The 21,193-nt window shown below is 38.3% G+C and overlaps 1 protein-coding gene across 4 annotated transcripts in view; it reads left to right on the top strand.

The window, feature by feature from the left end:
* The window catches only part of TNNI3K (TNNI3 interacting kinase), a 355,192-nt gene that overhangs the window by 235,072 nt on the left and 98,927 nt on the right, over nucleotides 1-21,193 (top strand). For 3 of the 4 annotated variants that reach the window (NM_001204807.2, XM_002715920.6, XM_017345534.4), the window contains exons 18-20: nucleotides 502-554; nucleotides 825-877; nucleotides 5,145-5,277. In NM_001204807.2, the coding sequence (NP_001191736.1) occupies nucleotides 502-554; nucleotides 825-877; nucleotides 5,145-5,277 (239 nt within the window). Of the gene's footprint in view, nucleotides 1-501; nucleotides 555-824; nucleotides 878-5,144; nucleotides 5,278-6,270; nucleotides 6,512-21,193 lie in introns of those variants that run through there. The other variant, XM_089336751.1, reaches the window with a different exon arrangement.

The following is a 21,193-nucleotide window of genomic DNA, read 5'->3' as shown; positions in this document are numbered from 1 at the left end:
AAAATAACAAATTTTAATTGTCAAAACACACACACACACACACACAACTTTGTCCTGAGGTTGTAGCTAGAGTGATGTACTGCCCAGGATATTTTCCATAGAGTTCTGCGTTTGTGCCCAGGACTCCAATAGTCCAATAGGCTAATTCTCTTGCACCGGCTCTAATGTGTTTGAGATGCCTCTTACTCTTTGCCTGTAGCCACAGTCGTGACAGCAAATGAGCCTCAAGGACTGAAAAACTGGTCTTTGACTAACGGGACTTATTGTTTAGAGGGCTGATCTAAAAGAAGAATGTTTTATACTTTCAACCGCAGATGGAACATGAACACATTTTGTGAATGACTCTTTTAAATTAGTAAAACTGAGAAATCAGAGTTAGCCTTTGGGGGCTCATTCATTCTCCGGGGTAAACAAGTGATGACTGTTGTCTTCCTTGAGAGGTCATTAGGACTTGGAATTAGTAAAGTTTACTCAAAAGTCGATTTTTTTTTTTTTTTACAGTCACAATATTCTTCTCTATGAGGATGGACATGCTGTGGTGGCTGATTTTGGAGGTGAGATTTCCATGAGTAGGACCCCAAATGATATCAGTTTCTTTCTTCATTCCTAGTTGATGCTACCCTGAAAAATGATTTCACACCACCAGGTACATTTGTACATCAATTATTTTTAATTTTTCCTCTTTGATATCCCCAACCAAAAGAATGGAATTAACAATTTGAACAATACAGAGGTTTCTTGGGTTTTCAGAAATTTAGCTATAATATTTAACCTCAATTTTGAGATATTTTCCTTGATGTGAATTTGTTTCCTCTTTCCCTCAGAATCAAGATTTCTACAGTCTCTGGATGAAGACAACATGACAAAACAACCTGGGGTTTGCTACTGCTTGTGTTCCCTATAATTATAAAACAATTAAAATGTGTAAACTCAGTATGTGGGGAAGTAAGATGAGAATAGCTTTATTTATCTGGAAGAAATGTCATATTCCCAGTGGCCAGTATTTTTATTTTCAGTAACTCCATAAAAGAGCTATTTCAAGTTTCAGCTGGAGATATAAGATATATATTTGGACAATATTATCGATAAAATAATGCAGAATATCTTAAATACATAAGTGAAAAACACAAGACAGGCACAGAAAATTGGTTTTCTTACTTAGATCACATTATTAAGTAGTATAGTTGATATTTAAAAGGTAACTAACTATAAAATTAGTTCATCATCACACTAACTATTCATGTCTTTCCTTTAACATTTTAAGGTAAAAGGTGGTATAATCAGGCATTAAAATTTAAGTAAAATATAAATTATACCATCTGAAGCAAGGATGCTTGCATTCAAAATGTCTGCAATTAAATTCATTACTTGTCCTCTCCTTCACTCCCCCCAGTCTTCTCCCCCAGAGTAAGTACACTTCTATTTCTGGATGACCTGTGGTATCTAATTACTGAAGCTGAGGGTAATTTTTCATCCCTTCCCTCTACTGCTTCAACTTACACATTACTCAATCACACTTTCTGGCTGTCTTTCGTTCTTTCGTTCGTCTTCCTTCCCCTCTTCCTTCCTTCCTTCCTTCCTTCCTTCCTTCCTTCCTTCCTTTCTCACTCGCTCTCTCACTCTCTCCCTCTCTCGCTCTCTCGCTCTTGCTCTCGCTCTTTCTTTCATTTTAGTTTGAGTTTTTTTAGTTCTCAAATCTTTCATTTCCTACTGCTGCTTCAGTTTAGATACTCATCGTTTCGTTTCCAGACTTCTGCAACAGGCTTCTAACTCCAGTCCTCTCCGGCAGTTCATTCTTGCAATTCAACATCAGCTAATTGTTGCTGCTCTGACAATTCCCCTCTTGTAAACCTGCAGCAATGCTCCCCTGTCCACAGGCTAAAAGCCAATGTCTTCATCTTTGCTCCAGCTCTCCTTTTTTTTTTTTAAATATATATATATTTTTTTTTTTTGACAGGCAGAGTGGACAGTAAGAGAGAGACAGAGAGAAAGGTCTTCCTTTGCCGTTGGTTCACCCTCCAATGGCTGCAGTGCGCTGCGGCCGGCGCACCACGCTGATCTGAAGGCAGAAGCCAGGTGCTTCTCCTGGTCTCCCATGGGGTGCAGGGCCCAAGGACTTGGGCCATCCTCCACTGCACTCCCTGGCCACAGCAGAGAGCTGGCCTGGAAGAGGGGCAACCGGGACAGAACCCGGCACCCTGACCGGGACTAGAACCTGGTGTGCCGGCGCCGCAAGGTGGAGGATTAGCCTAGTGAGCCGTGGTGCCGGCCCAGCTCTCCTTAATATGACATCATGTCCTTCTGCATGACCTCTTCTTACACCCCAAGTTTGCATACATTTCCTGTTCTCTAGCACAACAGTCACCCAACCACTGTTCAAATGTGTCATTCACTGTCACATCCTGGGACTTTGCCAGTGCGGTGTCCTCTGCTTGTCCTTTACTGTGACCCATCTGGAGGGAGTCCAATCATCTTTCAAGGCCCAGGCAAAATTTACCCATTTTAAACACATTCTTTCTATAACTTGCACCACTTCCTCAACCTTAGTCTCTCTGTAGTTTTGTAGCACTTTACAATGTTTTTGCTAATTTTTTTTCATTCAACAAACATGTATTGAGGGCTCATTCTGTGTGAAGTATTTTGTAAGGATGCAAAATAAGAGTAAAAAGTTCTTGACCTGAAGAAGATGATTCTCTAGTGAGGGAAAGAGAGTAATAAGAAGGTAGCTTTAAAGTAGTGTGGAAATTCAGGAGTTGCAGTATGACACAGCAACGTAAGAGATACGGTGGGTTGAACAGAAGCTAATGATATGGTAGAGAGCATGGAAGGGTGTCCCAGGCAAAGTGAACAGCATGAGTTGGGTACAAAGGAGGATGAAAAACAGCAGAGTTTCTGGGAGAACTTCATATCGCTTGGCATTGTTGATATGTATGGAATAAGGAAGAGAGAATTAGACATGAGTTAGACATAAGGGCAATAACCACTTCCTGTACAGTGTTGTGTTGTAAGTAGGGTTATACATACTGGTTTCCCCAGCTAGATTTCACTCATTCATTCAACAAATACAGTGGAATTTCCACTAGATACTAGATGTTTTTTAGGGAACTGTGGATATTTCAAGAAACAAAATAAAGCTATTATTTCCATGGAGTTAATATTCCACTGGAAGAAGAGATACTGAACAAATCAATAAAATATGTATTAGGCAGTGATGAAGTTTATAAAGGAAAAAATAAAAGCAATGTAAATGATTAGATGGGAATATTCAGTTAGGGTGAAAAAGAATTATAACTTTTTATGAGACAAGACAGATTTGGAAAATGATAAGTGCAAAGACCCTGAGGCAGTAGAGTCTTTGGTGTGTTGAAAGCTGTAGTGGTTACAATGGGGTGAACAAGGAGGAAAGTGGTAAGATGTGAGATAATGTTGAACAAGAAGAGTGAGTTCTCCATGGATGGAATGCACAAATCTATCTAATCCAGGACCTGGCTTGCAAAGGCAGCTAACTCAATGGTTCTAACCCTGGCTTCACATAAAAATCACTTTAGAACACTTTAAAATTATAATGCCCAAATCCGTTGCCTAAAAATTATTATTTCTTTGGCTTGGGGTTGATCTAGGGTATCTGTAGGTTTTTAAATGTTCCTCCAGGTGATTCTAAAATGAAGCCAAAAGAGACTATGACTAAATAAATTTAGTTGAGTAGAATTGAATTGAATTTCACCAACAGCAAGTAATATTCATTCTTTTATCCGTGGCATAATTTTTAAGCACAGCACTATTCTGGATTTATTTTAGAGGCTATCTTAGTTCTTACTACTTATGTAGCCTCTGTAAGTTCCCTAGTTACTCTATGACCCTCCTGTGAAAAAATGGGCATGGTCAATAATTACTTCCACTTATGCAATGCTGTGACACAATGTACAATGTACCATAGAAATGGAGGCTATTTGGAATGTGAACCCTCATGTGGGAAGAGTTGCGTGTGAGCAGCATAATCAGAATAAAGATATTCTTAGAAAGCTGGAATTATGCATGATTTCAAAATAAGGGAGACATTTCAAAAGAATTACCTGCAGCCATCCCTATATACAGGATTTTAGTAATAGTAATGTAAAAATTGCTTTCTGCAAAGTGGAAATACAAAGATACTTGTCAAAGTTTATGTATGTGATATGGACCTATGGGAATTTAAAACTACAAGGGCCTGACTCATCTGTTTTGTCCTTGAGAAATTTGAGGTTCAGGAAGCAAAAGACACCTACCCCAAGTTGCTCAATCAATGGCAGAGACAGAACTAGAATTTTCATCTCCTCACTCAAAATCTTGCGTTCTGTTCTCCAAACTACACTTAAATCAAATGTTATGCATTTTCATCCCAGAATGGAAACTTTATTTTAAACTGAGGAATATGTATTGCAAATGAAAATAACATAAATAACACCATTAAAACCTACTCAGAACTTTCTACAGAGAAACTTGTAACATTTTGTGGGCTTTATTTCTATAATATTGCACAAACACCATTCAGAAATAGTACATCAGGGAAAATACGTTCTGGCGCTGCTAGTGAGAAATCTACTTCATAGGAATATTCTTGGCATTTCTCTGTGGTCTTTTCCCTCTATGGTCATGAGAACACTATTTGTGTGCTAAATTCAGGGACCCCCTATACCTGAAGACCTGTATGAGGGAAGGAGCCCCCCCCCCAGAGTGCCTGGTTAGTAATCAGGGAAGCACAGATCCCTAGATGAATCCTGGTTGGCTCTTCTGAAGTTTGTAACACTTCTAGAAGAAAGATGTGCATAGATAAAAAAAATGCTGCTGTTGTGATCATCATTTTGTAAAAGGTAGTTACTCAGTGAGTGGTAAAGGTGATCATTTTGGCAAGATTATAAATATAATATTTCAACGATTAAAAAAATTAACCTTGGAGAAACTTAACAACCTCAGTATTCATACTACATATGTATAAGCATGTCCGTTTATTGCACACATTTGGGTTAATATCTATGCTACTGTATGTTAGTATCTTCTGAGATTATCAGCAGAACACCTCATGAATCCTCACTAAGAAAAGCACTAGTCTGCAGTTGAAGATCTAAGCACTTCATAAATGCCTGTGAATGTTTCTTGATGCACAGAACCTCCGTTGGATGGCTCCAGAGGTGTTCACACAGTGCACGCGGTACACCATCAAAGCTGACGTCTTCAGCTATGCTCTGTGTCTGTGGGAACTTCTCACTGGTGAAATTCCATTCGCCCATCTCAAGCCAGGTAAGACAAGCTTCAATTAAAATTTCCCATTTTCCAGAGTTCAATGCGTTTTCACAACTTCAAGAAACATCTTCCCCCAAAATGCATATTATCAGTGGAATGGCAAGAGAGAAGGGTGTGTGCTCAATGTTTTAGGGTCTGTGCCCAATCTGGACAATTTAATGACAACTATGTGATTTCAGACTAAGGCACACAGAAGCGTACATACATTTTATTTGAGTTTAAGGCATGATTTGTCTGTTGTTAATAAAGCAAGTACCTGACTACAGCCATGTGGCATGTAGGATCAAATAATGCAGACCAAGATATATTTATTTTTGGAGACTAGAGATTAGATTTTAGAGCTACTCTGTTTTTGTGTGTGTGTGTGTATTTAAGATTTATTTTATTTATTTGAAAGGAAGAATGACAGAGAGGGAGAGGCAGAGAAAGAGGACTTCTATCCACTGGTTCACTCTCCCAAATGACCACAATGGCCAGGATTGGGCCAAACTGAAACCAGAAGTCTGACCAGAAGTCTGAATTCACATCTGGGTCCTGCACATGGGTGGTAGGAGCCCAAGTACTTTCCACTGCTTTCCCAGGAGCATTAGCAGGAAACTAGATTGGAAGCCCAGAATCAAATGGGTGCTCTGGAATGGGATGCCAGTGCCACAAGTAGCAGCTTAACCAGCTTCATGACACATGGGGCCCTAGACTTAAGTCTTCTAATACATGGGCGTAAGTAAGAAGTAGCAACACAAAAGTAGTCTATTAGGGATGTCTTTTGCTGTCTCATATTTTGCAAAAGAGAATGACTTTTTCTGATAAGTTAGTTATATGGTTGTGTTAAAAAATAAGACTTCATAAGTGAGCCTACTTTTCAGTGATAATATATGTGATACTCTGCCTACATGTAGAAAGTTGAGGAGTAGAATCTAACACAGGCAAAATGCAGAAGTGTTTTAGGTTTAGGTAAACATTAGTTTAATTTGCCTCTCAATTTTATTTCAGTGTCTCTTATGTCTTGTCAAACTAGATGGACACTCCTTGAGGACTGTGCAGCCCTAGACTCGAGAACATTTGACAAGAAGTTGTCAAGTGAAATGATAGTTTAAATTAATTATGTTGTAAGCTCCTAATGGCCACCCTATAACGATATATCAGAAGAATTAACCAGATGTAAGGTCTTTTTTCTGAAAATGTTGGCATAGTAAATACAAATAAATTTCACCTTTCATAATAAATACATTTCTTTTTATTTTATTTTATTTTTTATTTAGTAAATATGTATTTCCAAAGTACAGTTTATGGATTACAATGGCTTCACCCCCATAATTTCCCTCCCACTCACACCCCTCCCATCTCCCACTCCCTTTCCCCTTCCATTCACATCAAGATTCATTTTCAATTCTCTTTATATACAGAAGATCAATTCAGTATATATTGAGTAAAGGTTTCATCAATTTGCACCCACACAGAAACACAAAGTGTGAAATACTGTTTCAGTACTAGTTATAGCATTACTTCACATTGGACAACACATTAAGGACAGATCCCACATGAGAAGTAAGCACACAGTGACTCCTGTTGTTGACTTAACAATTTGACACTCTTGTTTATGGTGTCAGTAATCTCCCTAGATTCTAGTCATGAGTTGCCAAGGCTATGGAAGCCTTTTAAGTTCGCTGACTTCGATCTTATTCCGACAGGGTCATAGTCAAAGTGGAAGTTCTCTCCTCCCTTCAGAGAAAGGTACCTCCTTCTTTGATGGCCCCATTCTTTCCATTGGGATCTCACTCACGGAGATCTTTCATTTAGGTCATTTTTTTTTTTCCAGAGTGTCTTGGCTTTCTATGCCTAAAATACTCTCATGGGCTCTTCAGCCATATCCAAATGCCTTAAGGGCTGATTCTGAGGCCAGAGTGTTATTTAGGACATCTGCCATTCTATGAGTCTGCTGTGTATCCCGCTTCCCATGATGGATCATTCTCTCCCTTTTTAATTCTATCAGTTAGTATTAGCAGACACTAGTCTTGTTTGTGTGATACCTTTGACTCTTAGACCTATCAGTGTGATCAATTGTGAACTAAAATTGATCACTTGGATTAGTGATATGGCATTGGTACATGCCACCTTGATGGGATTGTATTGGAATCCCCTGGCACGATTCTAACTCCACCATTTGAGGCAAGTCAGCTTAAGCATGTCCCTAATTGTACATCTCTTCCCTCTCTTATTCCCACTGTTATATTTAACAGGGATCACTTTTCAGTTAAAATTTAAACACCTAAGAATAATTGTGTGTTAATTACAGAGTTCAATCAATAGTACTAGAACAAAACAAAGAGAAATATTAAAATGGATAAAGTATTACATTGTACATCAACAGTCAGGACAAGAGCTGATCAAGTCACTGTTTCTCATAGTGTCCATTTCACTTCAACAGGTTTCCCCTTTGGTGCTCAGTTAGTTGTCGCTGATCAGGGAGAACATATGATATTTGTCCCTTTGGGACTGGCTTAGTTCACTCAGCATAATTTTTCCAAATTCCTCCATCCTGTTGCAAATGACTGGGTTTCATTGTTTTTGACTGCTGTATAGTATTCTATAGAGTACATGTCCCATAATTTCTTTATCCAGTCTGCTGTTGACGGGCATTTGGGTTCTTTCCAGGTCTTAGCTATTGTGAATTGATCTGCAATAAACATTAAGGTGCAGACAGCTTTTTTGTTTGCCAATTTAATTTCCTTTGGGTAAATTCCAAGGAGTTGGATGGTTGGGTTGAATGGTAGGGTTATATTCAGGTTTCTGAGGAATCTCCAGACTGACTTCCATAGTAGCTTAACCAGTTTGCATTCCCGCCAACAGTGGGTTAATGTCCCTTTTTCCCCACATTCTCTCCAACATCTGTTGTTGGTAGATTTCTGAATGTGATCCATTCTAACTGGGGTGAGGTGAAACCTCATTGTTGTTTTGATTTGCATTTCCCTGATTGCTAGTGATCTTGAACATTTTTTTTATGTCTGTTGGCCATTTGGATTTCTCTTTTGAGAAATGTCTATTGAGGCCATCTCTTAAGTGGGTTGTTGGTTTTGATGTTGTGGAGTTTCTTGATTTCTTTGTAGATTCTGGTTATCAACCCTTTATCTGTTGTGTAGTTTGCAAATATTTTTTCCCATTCTGTCGGTTGCCTCTTCAATCTCCTGACTGTTTCTTTTGCAGTACAGAAACTTCTCAATTTGATGTAATCCCAAATGTTAATTTTGTATTTGACTGCCTGCACCTCCAGGGTTTTTTCTAGAAAGTCTTTGCCAGTATCTATATCTTGCAGGGTTTCTCCAATACTCTCTAATAATTTGATGGTGCAGGTCATAGATTTAAGTCTTTAATCTATGTATAGTGATTTTTTGTGTAAGGTGAAAGGTAGGGGTCTTGCTTCATGCTTCTGCACGTGGAAATCCAATTTTCCCAGCACCATTTATTGAATAGACTGTCCTTGCCCCAGGAATTGGTTTTAGATCCTTGATCAAATATAAGTTGGCTGTAGATGTTTGGATTGATTTCTGGTGTTTCTATTCTGTTCCATTGGTCTATCCATCTGTTTCTGTACCAGTACCATGCTGTTTTGATAACAACTGCCCTGTAGTATGTCCTGAAATCTGGTATTGTGATGCCTCTGGCTTTGTTTTTGTTGTACAAGATTGATTTAGCTATTCGAGGTCTCCTGTGTCTCCATGTGAATTTCAGTATCATTTTTTCCAGATCTGAGAAGAAGGTCTTTGGTATCTTGACTGGTATTGCATTGAATGTATAAATTGCTTTTGGGAGAATGGACATTTTGATGATATTGATTCTTCCAATCCATGAGCATGGAAGATTTTTCCATTTTTTGGTATCCTTTTCTATTTCTTTCTTTAAGATTTTGTAATTTTCATCGTAGAGATCTTGAATGTCCTTGGTTAAGTTTATTCCAAGGTATTTGATTGTTTTTGTGGCTATTATGAATGGGATTGATCTTAGAAGTTCTTCCTCAGCCGTGGCATTGCCTGTGTATACAAAGGCTGTTGATTTTTGTGCATTGATTTTATATCCTGCTGCTTTGCCAAACTCTTCTATGAGTTCCAATAGTCTCTTAGTAGAGTTCTTTGGGTCCCCTAAGTAAAGGATCATATCATCTGCAAAGAGGGATAGTTTGAGTTCTTCCTTCCCAATTTGTATCCCTTTAATTTCTTTTTCTGGCCTAATATCTCTGGCTAAAACTTCCAGAACTATATTGAATAGCAGTGGTGAGAGTGGGCATCCCTGTCTGGTACCAGATCTTAGTGGAAATGCTTCCAACTTTTCCCCATTCAATAGGATGTTGGCCGTGGGTTTTTCATAAATTGCTTTGATTGTATTGAGGAATGTTCCTTCCATATCCAGTTTGCTTAGAGTTTTCATCATGAAAGGGTGTTATATTTTATCAAATGCTTTCTCGGCATCTATTGAGATAATCATATGGTTTTTCTTCTGCAGTCTGTTAATGTGGTGTATCACGTTGATTGTTTTGTGAACATTGAACCATCCCTGCATACCAAATAATTAAAATCAGAGAAGAAATCAACAGGATTGAATCCAAAAAAAAAAACATTACAAAAAATCAGCCAAACAAGGAGCTGATTTTTTGAAAAAAATAAACAAAATTGATACCACATTGGTCCAACTAACTAAAAAAAGAAGAGAAAAGACCCAAATCAATAAAATCAGAGATGAAAAAGGAAACATAACAACAGACACCACAGAAATAAAAAGAATCATCAGAAATTACTAAAAGGACTTGTATGCCAGAAAACAGGGAAATCTATCAGAAATGGATAGATTCCGGGACACATGCAACCTACCTAAATTGAACCAGAAAGACATAGAAAACCTAAACAGACTCATAACTGAGACAGAAATTGAAACAGTAATATAGGCCCTCCCAACAAAAAAAAGCCCAGGACCAGATGGATTCACTGCTGAATTCTACCAGACATTTAAAGAAGAACTAACTCCAATTCTTCAAACTATTCAGAACAATCGAAGAAGAGGGAATCCTCCCAAATTCTTTCTATGAAGCCAGCATCACCTTAATTCCTAAGCCGGAAAAAGATGCAGCACTGAAAGAGAATTACAGACCAATATCCCTGATGAACATAGATGCAAAAATCCTCAGTAAAATTCTGGGCAATAGAATGCAACAACACATCAGAAAGATCATCCACCCAGACCAAGTGGGATATATCCCTGGTATGCAGGGATAATAAATACATTTCATAAATAACATCTCTTTTAACAAATTGGAAGTCTTAGCCAAGATCCCAGTATTTGTTAGTATTCATGTATAGAGCAAAGGTCACATTTCATACTCACTTCTAAGAGTATTTTCCCCCATAATAGTGAATGATCTTTTAACTATACCCTGCATTGTGTCTAACAGAGGCTTTTCATCAATTATAGGTTCTGTGTACAATTTATTGAATGAAATATGATATTATTGTCCTAATCCTGTGGACATACTTTTCATAGTTTTCAATGATGAGATTTAGCCCGTGTTGTAGTCTGAGATGTGAGCACTTGACCAACATTTTCATTAGTTGGGACTTGTGATGTGCTATACTCTCTCATAGTTTACATTCTGATGAGACTGATGGATATTTAAAAAATCAGTTACAATTCCCTTCTCCTTATATCCTCTACCAATCAATTTACCTGGTCTTCCCATTTTATCTTCTAGTGCATCTTCTAATAAGTCATCATTTCATCACCTACCATCTTTCTACCTCATTCACCATCTTTCATTTAAGCTACTGTAAACATCTTTTGTAAAACTCAGGCTTATCGAATCATCACATAAAATAAAATTTATCTTTTTAGGTTAGCAGTTCAATGAGTTATTATAAATATATACAGTTGTATGACTAAATCTTCAAGAAAGATAAAGAGCATTTCCTTTACTCTAAAATATTTTCTAGTACCTCTCTGGAGTCATTCTACTTCCACATCCAGCCCCTGGCCACCACTGATCTTACTTATGTCCCTACAAGTTCACGTTTTCTAGAATGTCACAAAAATGGAATCATCTTGTTGCTTTTATCTGTAAACCATTCTTTTTTGTTCCTGTCCAATATTCCATGTTACATATATGCCTCAGTTTATTTATTCATTCACAAGTTGATGATAATTTGAGTTATTCTCACTTTGGGGTTATTATGAATAAAATACCAAAATAATTCAAGTGGTTGTTTTCATTTTTCTTGAACAAATACAGAAGAGAGTTGGCTAGATCTTATAAGTGTTTTTCCAAGATGTCTGTACCAATATAGATTCTTACCAGACATCCCTGAGAATTTTAGTTGTTCCATATTCTTGTCAGTACTTTGCATTGTCTATTTAAATCTGTAGTATGTATTAACCATTAGAGTTGGAGTAAATGTTATGAATGTGATATTATTTTACACTTGCTTAATAACTATGTTGATGATCTCATGTTCTTATTTGCTAAACATATTTTTCTTTCATCAGTGTTTGTTCAAGTTGTCATATTGTTTATTTGTAAGAGTTTTTAAGCTCTTAGAAGTCATCTATCTCCTATGTGTTTATCAAGTATTGTCCTATGGTCTGTGGCTTGGCTTTTCATATTAGTAGTATCTTCCAAAGAGAAGTTTTGCATTGTAGTGATGCTCATCTCATTGAATTTTTAATCAATATTCCCTATGTCTTTGGGTTGGCATTGTATCACAATTGGTTATGTCGCTGTTTGTGATGCCAGCATACCATAGTGGACTGCTGGTTTGAAACTCAGCTGTTTCCCTTCCAATCCAGCTCTGTGGTAATGTGCCTGGAAAGGAAGTGGAACATAGCTCAAGTTCTTGAGCCCTGTACTTAAGTAGGAGACCCAGACTGAATTCCTGGCTCTGGGCTTTGACATGGACGGGCCATAGCCATTGCAGCCATTTGGGGAATGGTGGAAAAAGTGGATGGACAATCAATCTCTCTTTCTCTCTCTTTCAAATAAATAAATCAATACTTAAATATATTCTTTTTATTTCCTATCTGAAATATTCTTGCCTCATCCAAGGATACAATGTTTATAGATGACATACGGGCTTAGGCTTTCTATGTAGAAGATCAACTTAAAGCTATTTTAAAATGTTGTACAGTATAGATTGGATTTTAAATGTTTATTTTATTTGAAAAGCAGAGAGACAAAAACAGACAGACAGATATCTCCCATCTACTGGTTCACTTCCCAGATGCCTGCAAGAACTAGGGCTGGGCCAGGCCAAACCCATGAGCCAGGATATCAGTCTGTGTCTACAAAGTGGATGACAGAGATCGACCTCCTTGAACCATGTTACACTTTAGCAAGAAGCTGGAATTGTGAACTGGAGTTGGGACTGGCCCTTCGAGTCTCCAGTATGAGATGCAAGCATCCTAAACAGCATCTTACCCACTGTGCCAAATCCTTGCCTCGAGCTTGGATTTTTGTTCTTTTATTTACTTTTGAATATGGATATCCATTTGTTTCAGTATGATTTGTTGAATAACCCCTTTCTCTATTAAGTTATTTTTGATCCCTTTGTTAAAAAATTAATCAGCCATATTTATGTGCACCTATTTCTGACTCTATTCTGTTGCATCGGCCTGTATGTCTACCCTTACATCAATATCATACCATCTTACTAGCTTACTAAGTCTTGAATTATGGTAATGTGAACCCCTTGAGATATTTTTAAAAAATGACTATTTCATCTGTGAACAAACAAAATTTATTTCCTTATTCTCAGTCTGCAGGTCTCTTTTTATCATTTTCTTGCCTTCTTACACAGGCAGGGACCTCCAATGCAATGTTGACTAAAGTGGAAAGATGTACACCCAAATCTCTCTTTTTCTCAAAGTCTCATTCACCTCAGTCATAGCTGGAATTTCCAGCCAGCATTTGGACTCCTAAAATAACCTTTGATGATACTTCCCTTCCCTTGTTTATTCTTGTTCCTCTTCCTCTCGATCTCTACGTAGCCACTGGATGATATATATATTTGACAGGCAGACTTAGACAGTGAGAGAATGAGACAGAGAGAAAGGTTTTCCTTCCATTGGTTCACCCCCCAAATGGCCGCTACAGCCAGTGCTGTGCCGATCCGAAGCCAGGAGCCAGGTGCTTCCTCCTGGTTTCCCATGCGGGTGCAGGGCCCAAACATTTGGGCCCCATCCTCCACTACCTTCCCAGGCCACAGCAGAGAGCTGGACTGGAAGAGGAGCAACCAGGACAGAACCAGCACCCCAACCAGGACTAGAAATCAGGTTGCCGCTGCCACAGGCGGAGGATTAGCCTAGTGAGTCGTGGCGCCAGCCCTGGATGATATATTTTTAAACATAAACCTGGTTATGTCATCATTGCCTATGGCTTCCCATATTCTTAAGATTAAATCTCAGAATTGTTCATATGTCCCACAAGAATCTACCTGATCCTTCATTGCTGATCTTACTCATATCATTTCTCTTTCATTACTCCAACCCCTAATCTTCTTTTACTTCCTTCAATATGTTGCATTTTATCTGACTTCTAGACCTTTTCACAAGCTTAGTTTCATCAATAAATGCAATGAATGATGCCTACCCTAAAAATTACTGTCAGTAGACCAACATGTTTGCTCTCACTTCCAGGCTTTCACACACACTACCCTCTGTCAGAAATCTTTTTCTCACTTTTCATCATACTATCTCCAATTTAATTTTAGGTCTTATCTTAAATATGACTTCTCAAAAAATTGATTATAATTTTCTGATAGTAGGATTTGTGTAGTTTCCTTCACATTCCTAGTCATCATTTATCAAAGTATTTATCCTATTTTATGTACACAGATTTGTTATACCACTATTCTTTGCTAATTAAAATGATTATTTCAAGGAGATCTCCTCTCTCCTGGACTCCTAGAAATAGCTGTGTTTTTATATGGAAACTATTTTTAATAAATAGTTGAAAGTCTTGCTTAAGCATGACTTGTTTCCAATGCCTAAGATATCAAAATTTATAGTACTTTATTGGAAACAGAGTTTGTTTATGATAGATGCCAGATTTTTAAAAGTTGGACAGTGACCATGCATCAAGAAATGAGTCTGCTAATATCATTGTGGTGGTTAGGCAATCTAGCATATGTTCAGCAATAAATTATGTGAAGCATCAGATTCAATAGAAGCTACATATTTAGCCATTTACAATGAGAAATAAATCCATGACTACAATATGGGACAGTATGATCAATTATGATAGTAGCAACATTATACAAGGCTCATCCTTCTGGATTTAGCAGCATGCTACCTCCTGGGAGAAATATAAAAGTAGAACACCAATATTAAGATCAACTTCTAGAGGATTAATACTTATACATATGGAAGAATTTGAAGTTAGGGTCTCTTTTGCATAACTAATGTTCAAATTAACCTTATCATCCCAGGTACACAAAGAGACAGTAAGCCATCACATTCCTCACCTCAAGGACCATGAGGATCAAGTACTCACAAGATGGAGGGAAGGTGCAGATACTGAAAGCAGAACAATAGGATGAGGATTACATGCTCTCATTCAAGGGGACAGTTGCTACCCAGCTGCAGCCAAATGGTGCTTAGCAGGAAATGCAAATATGCCTGCTAAATGTTACCATATCAATGCATTCCTGTTCATTTGTTTAGAAATATAAAGATTTGCAAATGTGGATGATTAACTAAAATTTTCAAAAAAAAAGTTTTGTAAACTGACACCATAAGGTCTAAAGAAATTAGCATAATATGTAAGAGAGCAAGAGTCTTGAGACCTTGTGTGAGTACTTAACATAGCTATACCTCAGCTTATTTTTAAACTGAACATTTTACAATGGCATCCACCACAAAGAGTTAGAATACTAGCTAACAAAAGCCAGTATTCAATAATGTTAGATTTTTTTTATTATCTTTAAGCTAACATGAAATGTTTCTTATTTACCAGGAAATGTGCCCAGGCCCTCACACTACTCATAGTTCACAGAAGGCACAAGAAAGGTACAATCAACGAGATAAGTCAGAGAGAAACACAGAGGGCTAAGAATGCTCCATAGATGGTCTCCTGTCCAGACTGAAGGTGGGAAAATTTTTCAGGGGAGAATTCTTAAAACAAATGATACCTGAACTACATCTTTAATTAAATAGGTAAACAGTGGCCGGCGCCGCGGCTCACTAGGCTAATCCTCCGCCTTGCGGCGCCGGCACACCGGGTTCTAGTCCCGGTCGGGGCGCCGGATTCTGTCCCGGTTGCCCCTCTTCCAGGCCAGCCCTCTGCTGTGGCCAGGGAGTGCAGTGGAGGATGGCCCAGGTGCTTGGGCCCTGCACCCCATGGGAGACCAGGAAAAGCACCTGGCTCCTGGCTCCTGCCATCGGATCAGCGCGGTGCACCGGCCGCAGCGCGCCGGCCGCGGCGGCCATTGGAGGGTGAACCAACGGCAAAGGAAGACCTTTCTCTCTGTCTCTCTCTCTCTCACTGTCCACTCTGCCTGTCAAAAAAAAAAAAAAAAAAATTAAATAGGTAAACAGTAACAAAAGCATTCAAGAAAAAACTATTGGCAAGGTCCAGGGTCGTTAGACAGCCATAAATAATTCAGTAGCAATGAATTAAGGAATACAAATACATGAGTTGTAAGACACATGTTGTAGATCTAGAACTAGAGGCAAATGCTGAAGGTTCTTACCTAGCTTCTCTGAATAAACATAACCAATAGCATATATGACTTATAAGATGGCATCTACCATGGACATTTTATTCCATGATTTTAAGGCTCAAAAGTCCCATAATATGATCTGAAAACTAGAGAATCAGGAAAGCCAGCAGTGTAATTCAGTCTGAGTCCAAAGACTTGGGAACCAACAGGACTAGTAGTCCAGAGTCTGAGACACAAGAATCTGGGAGTTCTGAAATCTGTGGGCAGGAAACAACAGATAAACTGGCTCTAGAAGAAAGTGCTAATTTGCCCTTCCTTCACTGAACTGTTCAAATGGGCACTGGATGGCACTTACCCATATTAATGAGAGGGAATCCTTTACTCAGTTCACTGATTCAAATGTCAGTCTTGTCCAGAAACACTCCAACAGATACACTCAGAAATAACATTTTACCCATTGTCTGGGCATCCTTTAACACAATCAAGTTGACACATAAAATTAACCATCACAAGCCTTGTTGAAGTCACTGTATGCTTTAAAGAAGGTATATGGTATAATTCTATTATTATTTTAAAATGTTAAATTGCTCTCTTTGTTAAAAAGCAAAGACTGAATTGGAGTGGTTCTAAAGTAGGATCAAGGAGACCAGTTCTTCTAGAAGAAATACCTGAGGCCTTAACTCGGTGGTTTTGAAAGAGAAAGGAGTGTCAGTTTGGGGATATTTTAATAGGACTTGTCAGTGGGTTGAATTAGGTGCACAAGGGAGAGAGAAAAGTAAGAAATGAATTCAGGGTTCAGGCTTAGCTAGCAGGATGATGATGGAGCAAATTTTTGAAAGAAATTATGAGATCAAAAGGAAAAGGAGCCAAGATGTGAAGTCAAGCAAAGAGAAGACCAAGACAAGATAAAGAGAGCTAGACATCCTGGCAAATAATAGCTTTACTGGATACATTTCAAAACAAGAAATCAACACCTGCTTCCCAGATTTTCCTTCTTTCCTGCACTAGTCGCCTCTGATATGTCATAGGAAACTGAAGAATAAAGCCAAGATGAGTAAATATTTCAACGTGTATTTTAGCCAATCCCATTCCCTTTTAACCAGGTTCCCAATTTAGTGAATCATCTTCAGTTTATGGTGTGGGGCCAAGGAAGAGTGTGTCTTGTTTTCCATTTCTTTTCCTCTGGGATGCAAGCTGGTTCACAAGGAGACTCAACTCTGGGTCCTGGGATTACTTAATGCCAAGTGTTAACAAAGTCTAGGATGTGGCAGCAAATTAAGAATATCTGCCAACTTATTCTAGCCAGGTTTTGGTGAGATGTCTTCTATAGAGACTTTATCTCAGAGTTGCAAAGTGGAAGTCCAAAGCCAAATATACTTTGTAGGCTATTATGTTTCACAAATGTTTTTTTTTTTAATATGAATTATAATGCCTTTAACTACAGCCATTCTACCATTCTATATGTTTATGTCTGTGACTGTTTTAGTTACACCCTTCCTTCCTTACGTATTACTTTAAGTTTTTATATATGATTAGGATCCTAACGGGTAAGAAAATAATAATCTCAAAGGCTATAAGCCCACTGAGATTGTGAACCATCATCAGTGTAGGAAAATAGGAATCAGCTAAGTTCTGAAATCCCATATTTGTTGTGCTAATCTTTATCAGTTTATCACTGAGAAGAGCAGAGTCAACAAGTCACTACACAGTTCACTGGAAAGATCAAATCAGTCCAAGAAATGGTTATATTTCTATGAATATAGCCGATATTAACATTCAGATACTTCATTATACTGACAAAGATTGCAATGAGAACAGACAATGGTGCAAATTAATCTATTCTTCTGACAGTATGTAATGAGAATGGGATGTGGTTTAAAAAATTAAGCCATTCTTAGTATCCTCTCAAGATTGCAATCTCACGGTCTCCCTCAGATGCTATACACTTTGGTGATACATCACTGAAAAAGTGTCAGTTGAATAGAGCATGCATCTTAGCCATTGCTAGGATGGCAGAACATATTTGCTTTGTCTCACCACAGCCTGGCCCACTGTAAACAATGAAGTAGAATCAACTGTATGTTTTAGAACACAAATATAGACAATCAAAATTGGGGGGGAGAAATTCCAGCAATTTAATTTTAGTCAAAACTTACTAGCAAAATGTTGTACTTTATTTTTCCCTTTGTTCTCTTTTTAATATGAATGATTAGATTGAATTTCATGCAACATAAGACAGTGAGAACTTACTTAAGGAATTCAGAATCTAGTACCAACTTACTCATAAGCAGGATATAGATCATTAATTTCCTCGCAGAGAGCTGTGTAGTGATCCTCTCCACAATGGCCATATTGCATTATGATCTGGGCCTGATGACAGATGAGATAGATTGTAGCCTTGGAACTTGCAGTTGCTCAATATATTTTACTTGGTATTTGTATTGGTCAGCTTTTTGTTACTACATCTAAAATGCCTGAATGAAGCTACTTATGAAGAAGGCTTGTTTCAGCTCACAATTTTGGTGGTTTGCAGTCCAATATCAGTTAATCCCAATGGTTGAGAACAGAGAATGGGAAAGGAATAATCACAGAGCAAATCAGGAAGCAAAGAAACACTGGTGGGTTGAACTTGGCTCATATAACTGATCCTCTCAGGAGAACTGCTTCTAAGGTGATCTGAAAACGTAGACCCACTTCCCAGACAACCTAATTGGAAAAAGCTTCCACCCTTAATATGTCAACCCTGAACATTAGTCAGTAAGCTATTAACATAAGACTTTGAGGCTTAAACATCCTCATAAATTGAGGAGCAAATTATGTTCAAACCACATCAGTATTCATACACAAAGAGCATCTTAAAAGACCTAAGATTTAGAGAGATCTAAATAGAACAAAGAATTTAAAATATCTAGTTCTCTAGGTTCAGACTAAATAAAACCAGGAGGGCTCTCAAAACTGCAGTTGATAATAATAACAGTAACAACAACACAATTAATACAATGTGCCAGCTGCTCTATGTATATTGTCTCATATACTCTTAACAACCTGTGGTTTAGGTTCTATAAAATAAGACATATGCTCAATGTGACATACTAGTAAAAGTGCAGTCAAGATTTAAATAAATGGGTCCCTGTCCCCCAATCCCACACTTGTCACCATTACACTGTGTCTTCCCTGTCATTTTACAATTAATGAAATTAATTAGTTTTAATTAGGATATCCTACAGAGTTTAGAGCAGAGCCAGACTGGAAATTAGGCCTCCAGATTTCCTGGTTAAGTGCATGTCTTAATATGTCATATGGGTTTCTGTTTATTGAAGTCCCTTCCAAAGTTTTTCAAACAAAAGATAATATTATTGACTAAATTTGTCATCAGATCTCAATAATTTTCTTGATTATGTTGAAACTAAATATTTTCAAATATGTTCATTCTACAGGTTTTTTTAATGGCCAGGCATTGTCATCTACTCTAATATGTAACAATGAAAAAGATATCTGTTGGTATTAATCCGTCATTGTCATTCATTCATCCAATGAATGTTCAGTGTTATTATTTTTAAAGATTTTATTTATTTTATTTGAGAGTTAGAGTTACAGACAGCGAGAGGGAGAGGCAGAGAGAAAGGTTTTCCTTCCGTTGGTTCACTCCCCAAATGGCTGCAATGGCTGAGGCCAGGAGCCAGGCACCACCTCCTAGTCTCCCACTTGGGTGCAGGGACCCAAGGTCCAGGGCCATCTTCTACTGCTTTTCCAGGCCACAGGAGAGAGCTGGACTGGAATTGGAGTAGCCGGAACCATAACCAGTGCCCATATGGGATACCGGCACTGCAGGCAGAGGATTAACCTGCTGTGCCACAGCACCGGCCCCCATTGTTACTTTTTAATATAAAGAAAATATATTACATGTATGTTATAGATATAGCTCTAAGATAACCGTATTTCCCTCCCTCCCCATCCCTGCCCCAATACCCTCCTTTCCTTCCTTCTTTTCTTTTAATTAATTTTACACAAGTCTATATTGTTTTCTAGCTAAAGGATATCTTGAATTATCACATTCATTGGTTCATTATAAATTAATCACCAGTTACTGTGTTAGGCACGGGATAAGAAGATAGTTCTGCAGCAGGCACTGAGGTGCAGTGAGTTAAATTGGTGCTTGGCATACTCATATCCCATGTCCAACATCCCATAGAAGAGGGTCTGATTCAAGTCCTGTCTACTCCGCTTTCAATCCATCTTACTGCTAGTGCATCCTGGGAGGCTCAACTGTCATCCCTGTGGGAGACTTGGATGGAATTCCAGTTTCCCAGCTGGGCATTTGGGGAGTTAAAAAGTGAACGGAAGTGCTCGCTCTCTCTCGCGCTCTTGCTCGCTCTCTCTCTCCTTCTCTTTTCTCTCTCTGCTTTTCTGGTAGATGAAAATAAATAAATGAGTATTTTTTTTTTAAAAAGACACAGTTCCTGACTTTAAGGATTTTTTTTAGCTTAGTTTTTTTTTTAACTTTTATTTAATGAATATAAATTTCCAAAGTACAGCTTATGGATTACAATGGCTTCCCCCCCATAACGTCCCTCCCACCCGCAACCCTCCCCTTTCCCACTCCCTCTCCCCTTCCATTCACATCAAGATTCATTTTCGATTCTCTTTATATACAGAAGATCAGCTTAGTATACATTAAGTATGGATTTCAACAGTTTGCTCCCACACAGAAACACAAAGTGAAAAATACTGTTTGAGTACTAGTTATAGCATTAAATCACAATGTACAGCACACTAAGGTCAAGGATTTTTTTTAAATATTTATTTTATTTATTTGAAAGAGTGTTAGAGAGAGAGGCAGAGACAGAGAGAGAGGTCTTCCATCCGCTGGTTCACTCCCCAGATGGCCACAATGGCCAGAGCTGTACTGATCTGAAGCCAGGAGCCAGGAGCTTCTTCCAGGTCTCCCACATGGGTGCAGGGGCCCAAGGACTTGGGCCATCTTCTACTGCATTCCCAGGCCACAGCAGAGAGCTAGAGCAGAAGAGGAGCAGCCAGGACTAGAACTGGCGCCCATATGGGATGCCGGCAATTCAGGACAGGGCTTTAACCCTCTGCACCACTGTGTCAGCCCCGACTTCAAGAATTTTATGATCTATATATACCCAGAGAGAATCAATCTAAGCTAGACTTATATGACAGTAGACATTATGAAGAGAAAGAGGATGGAAAGGAGCATTTCG

Source organism: Oryctolagus cuniculus, chromosome 7 (genome assembly GCF_051225735.1).
Source record: "Oryctolagus cuniculus isolate XC-2025 breed Fujian yellow rabbit chromosome 7, ASM5122573v1, whole genome shotgun sequence".
Lineage (NCBI taxonomy): Eukaryota > Metazoa > Chordata > Mammalia > Lagomorpha > Leporidae > Oryctolagus > Oryctolagus cuniculus.
This window is presented reverse-complemented; position numbering and strand designations above follow the sequence as displayed.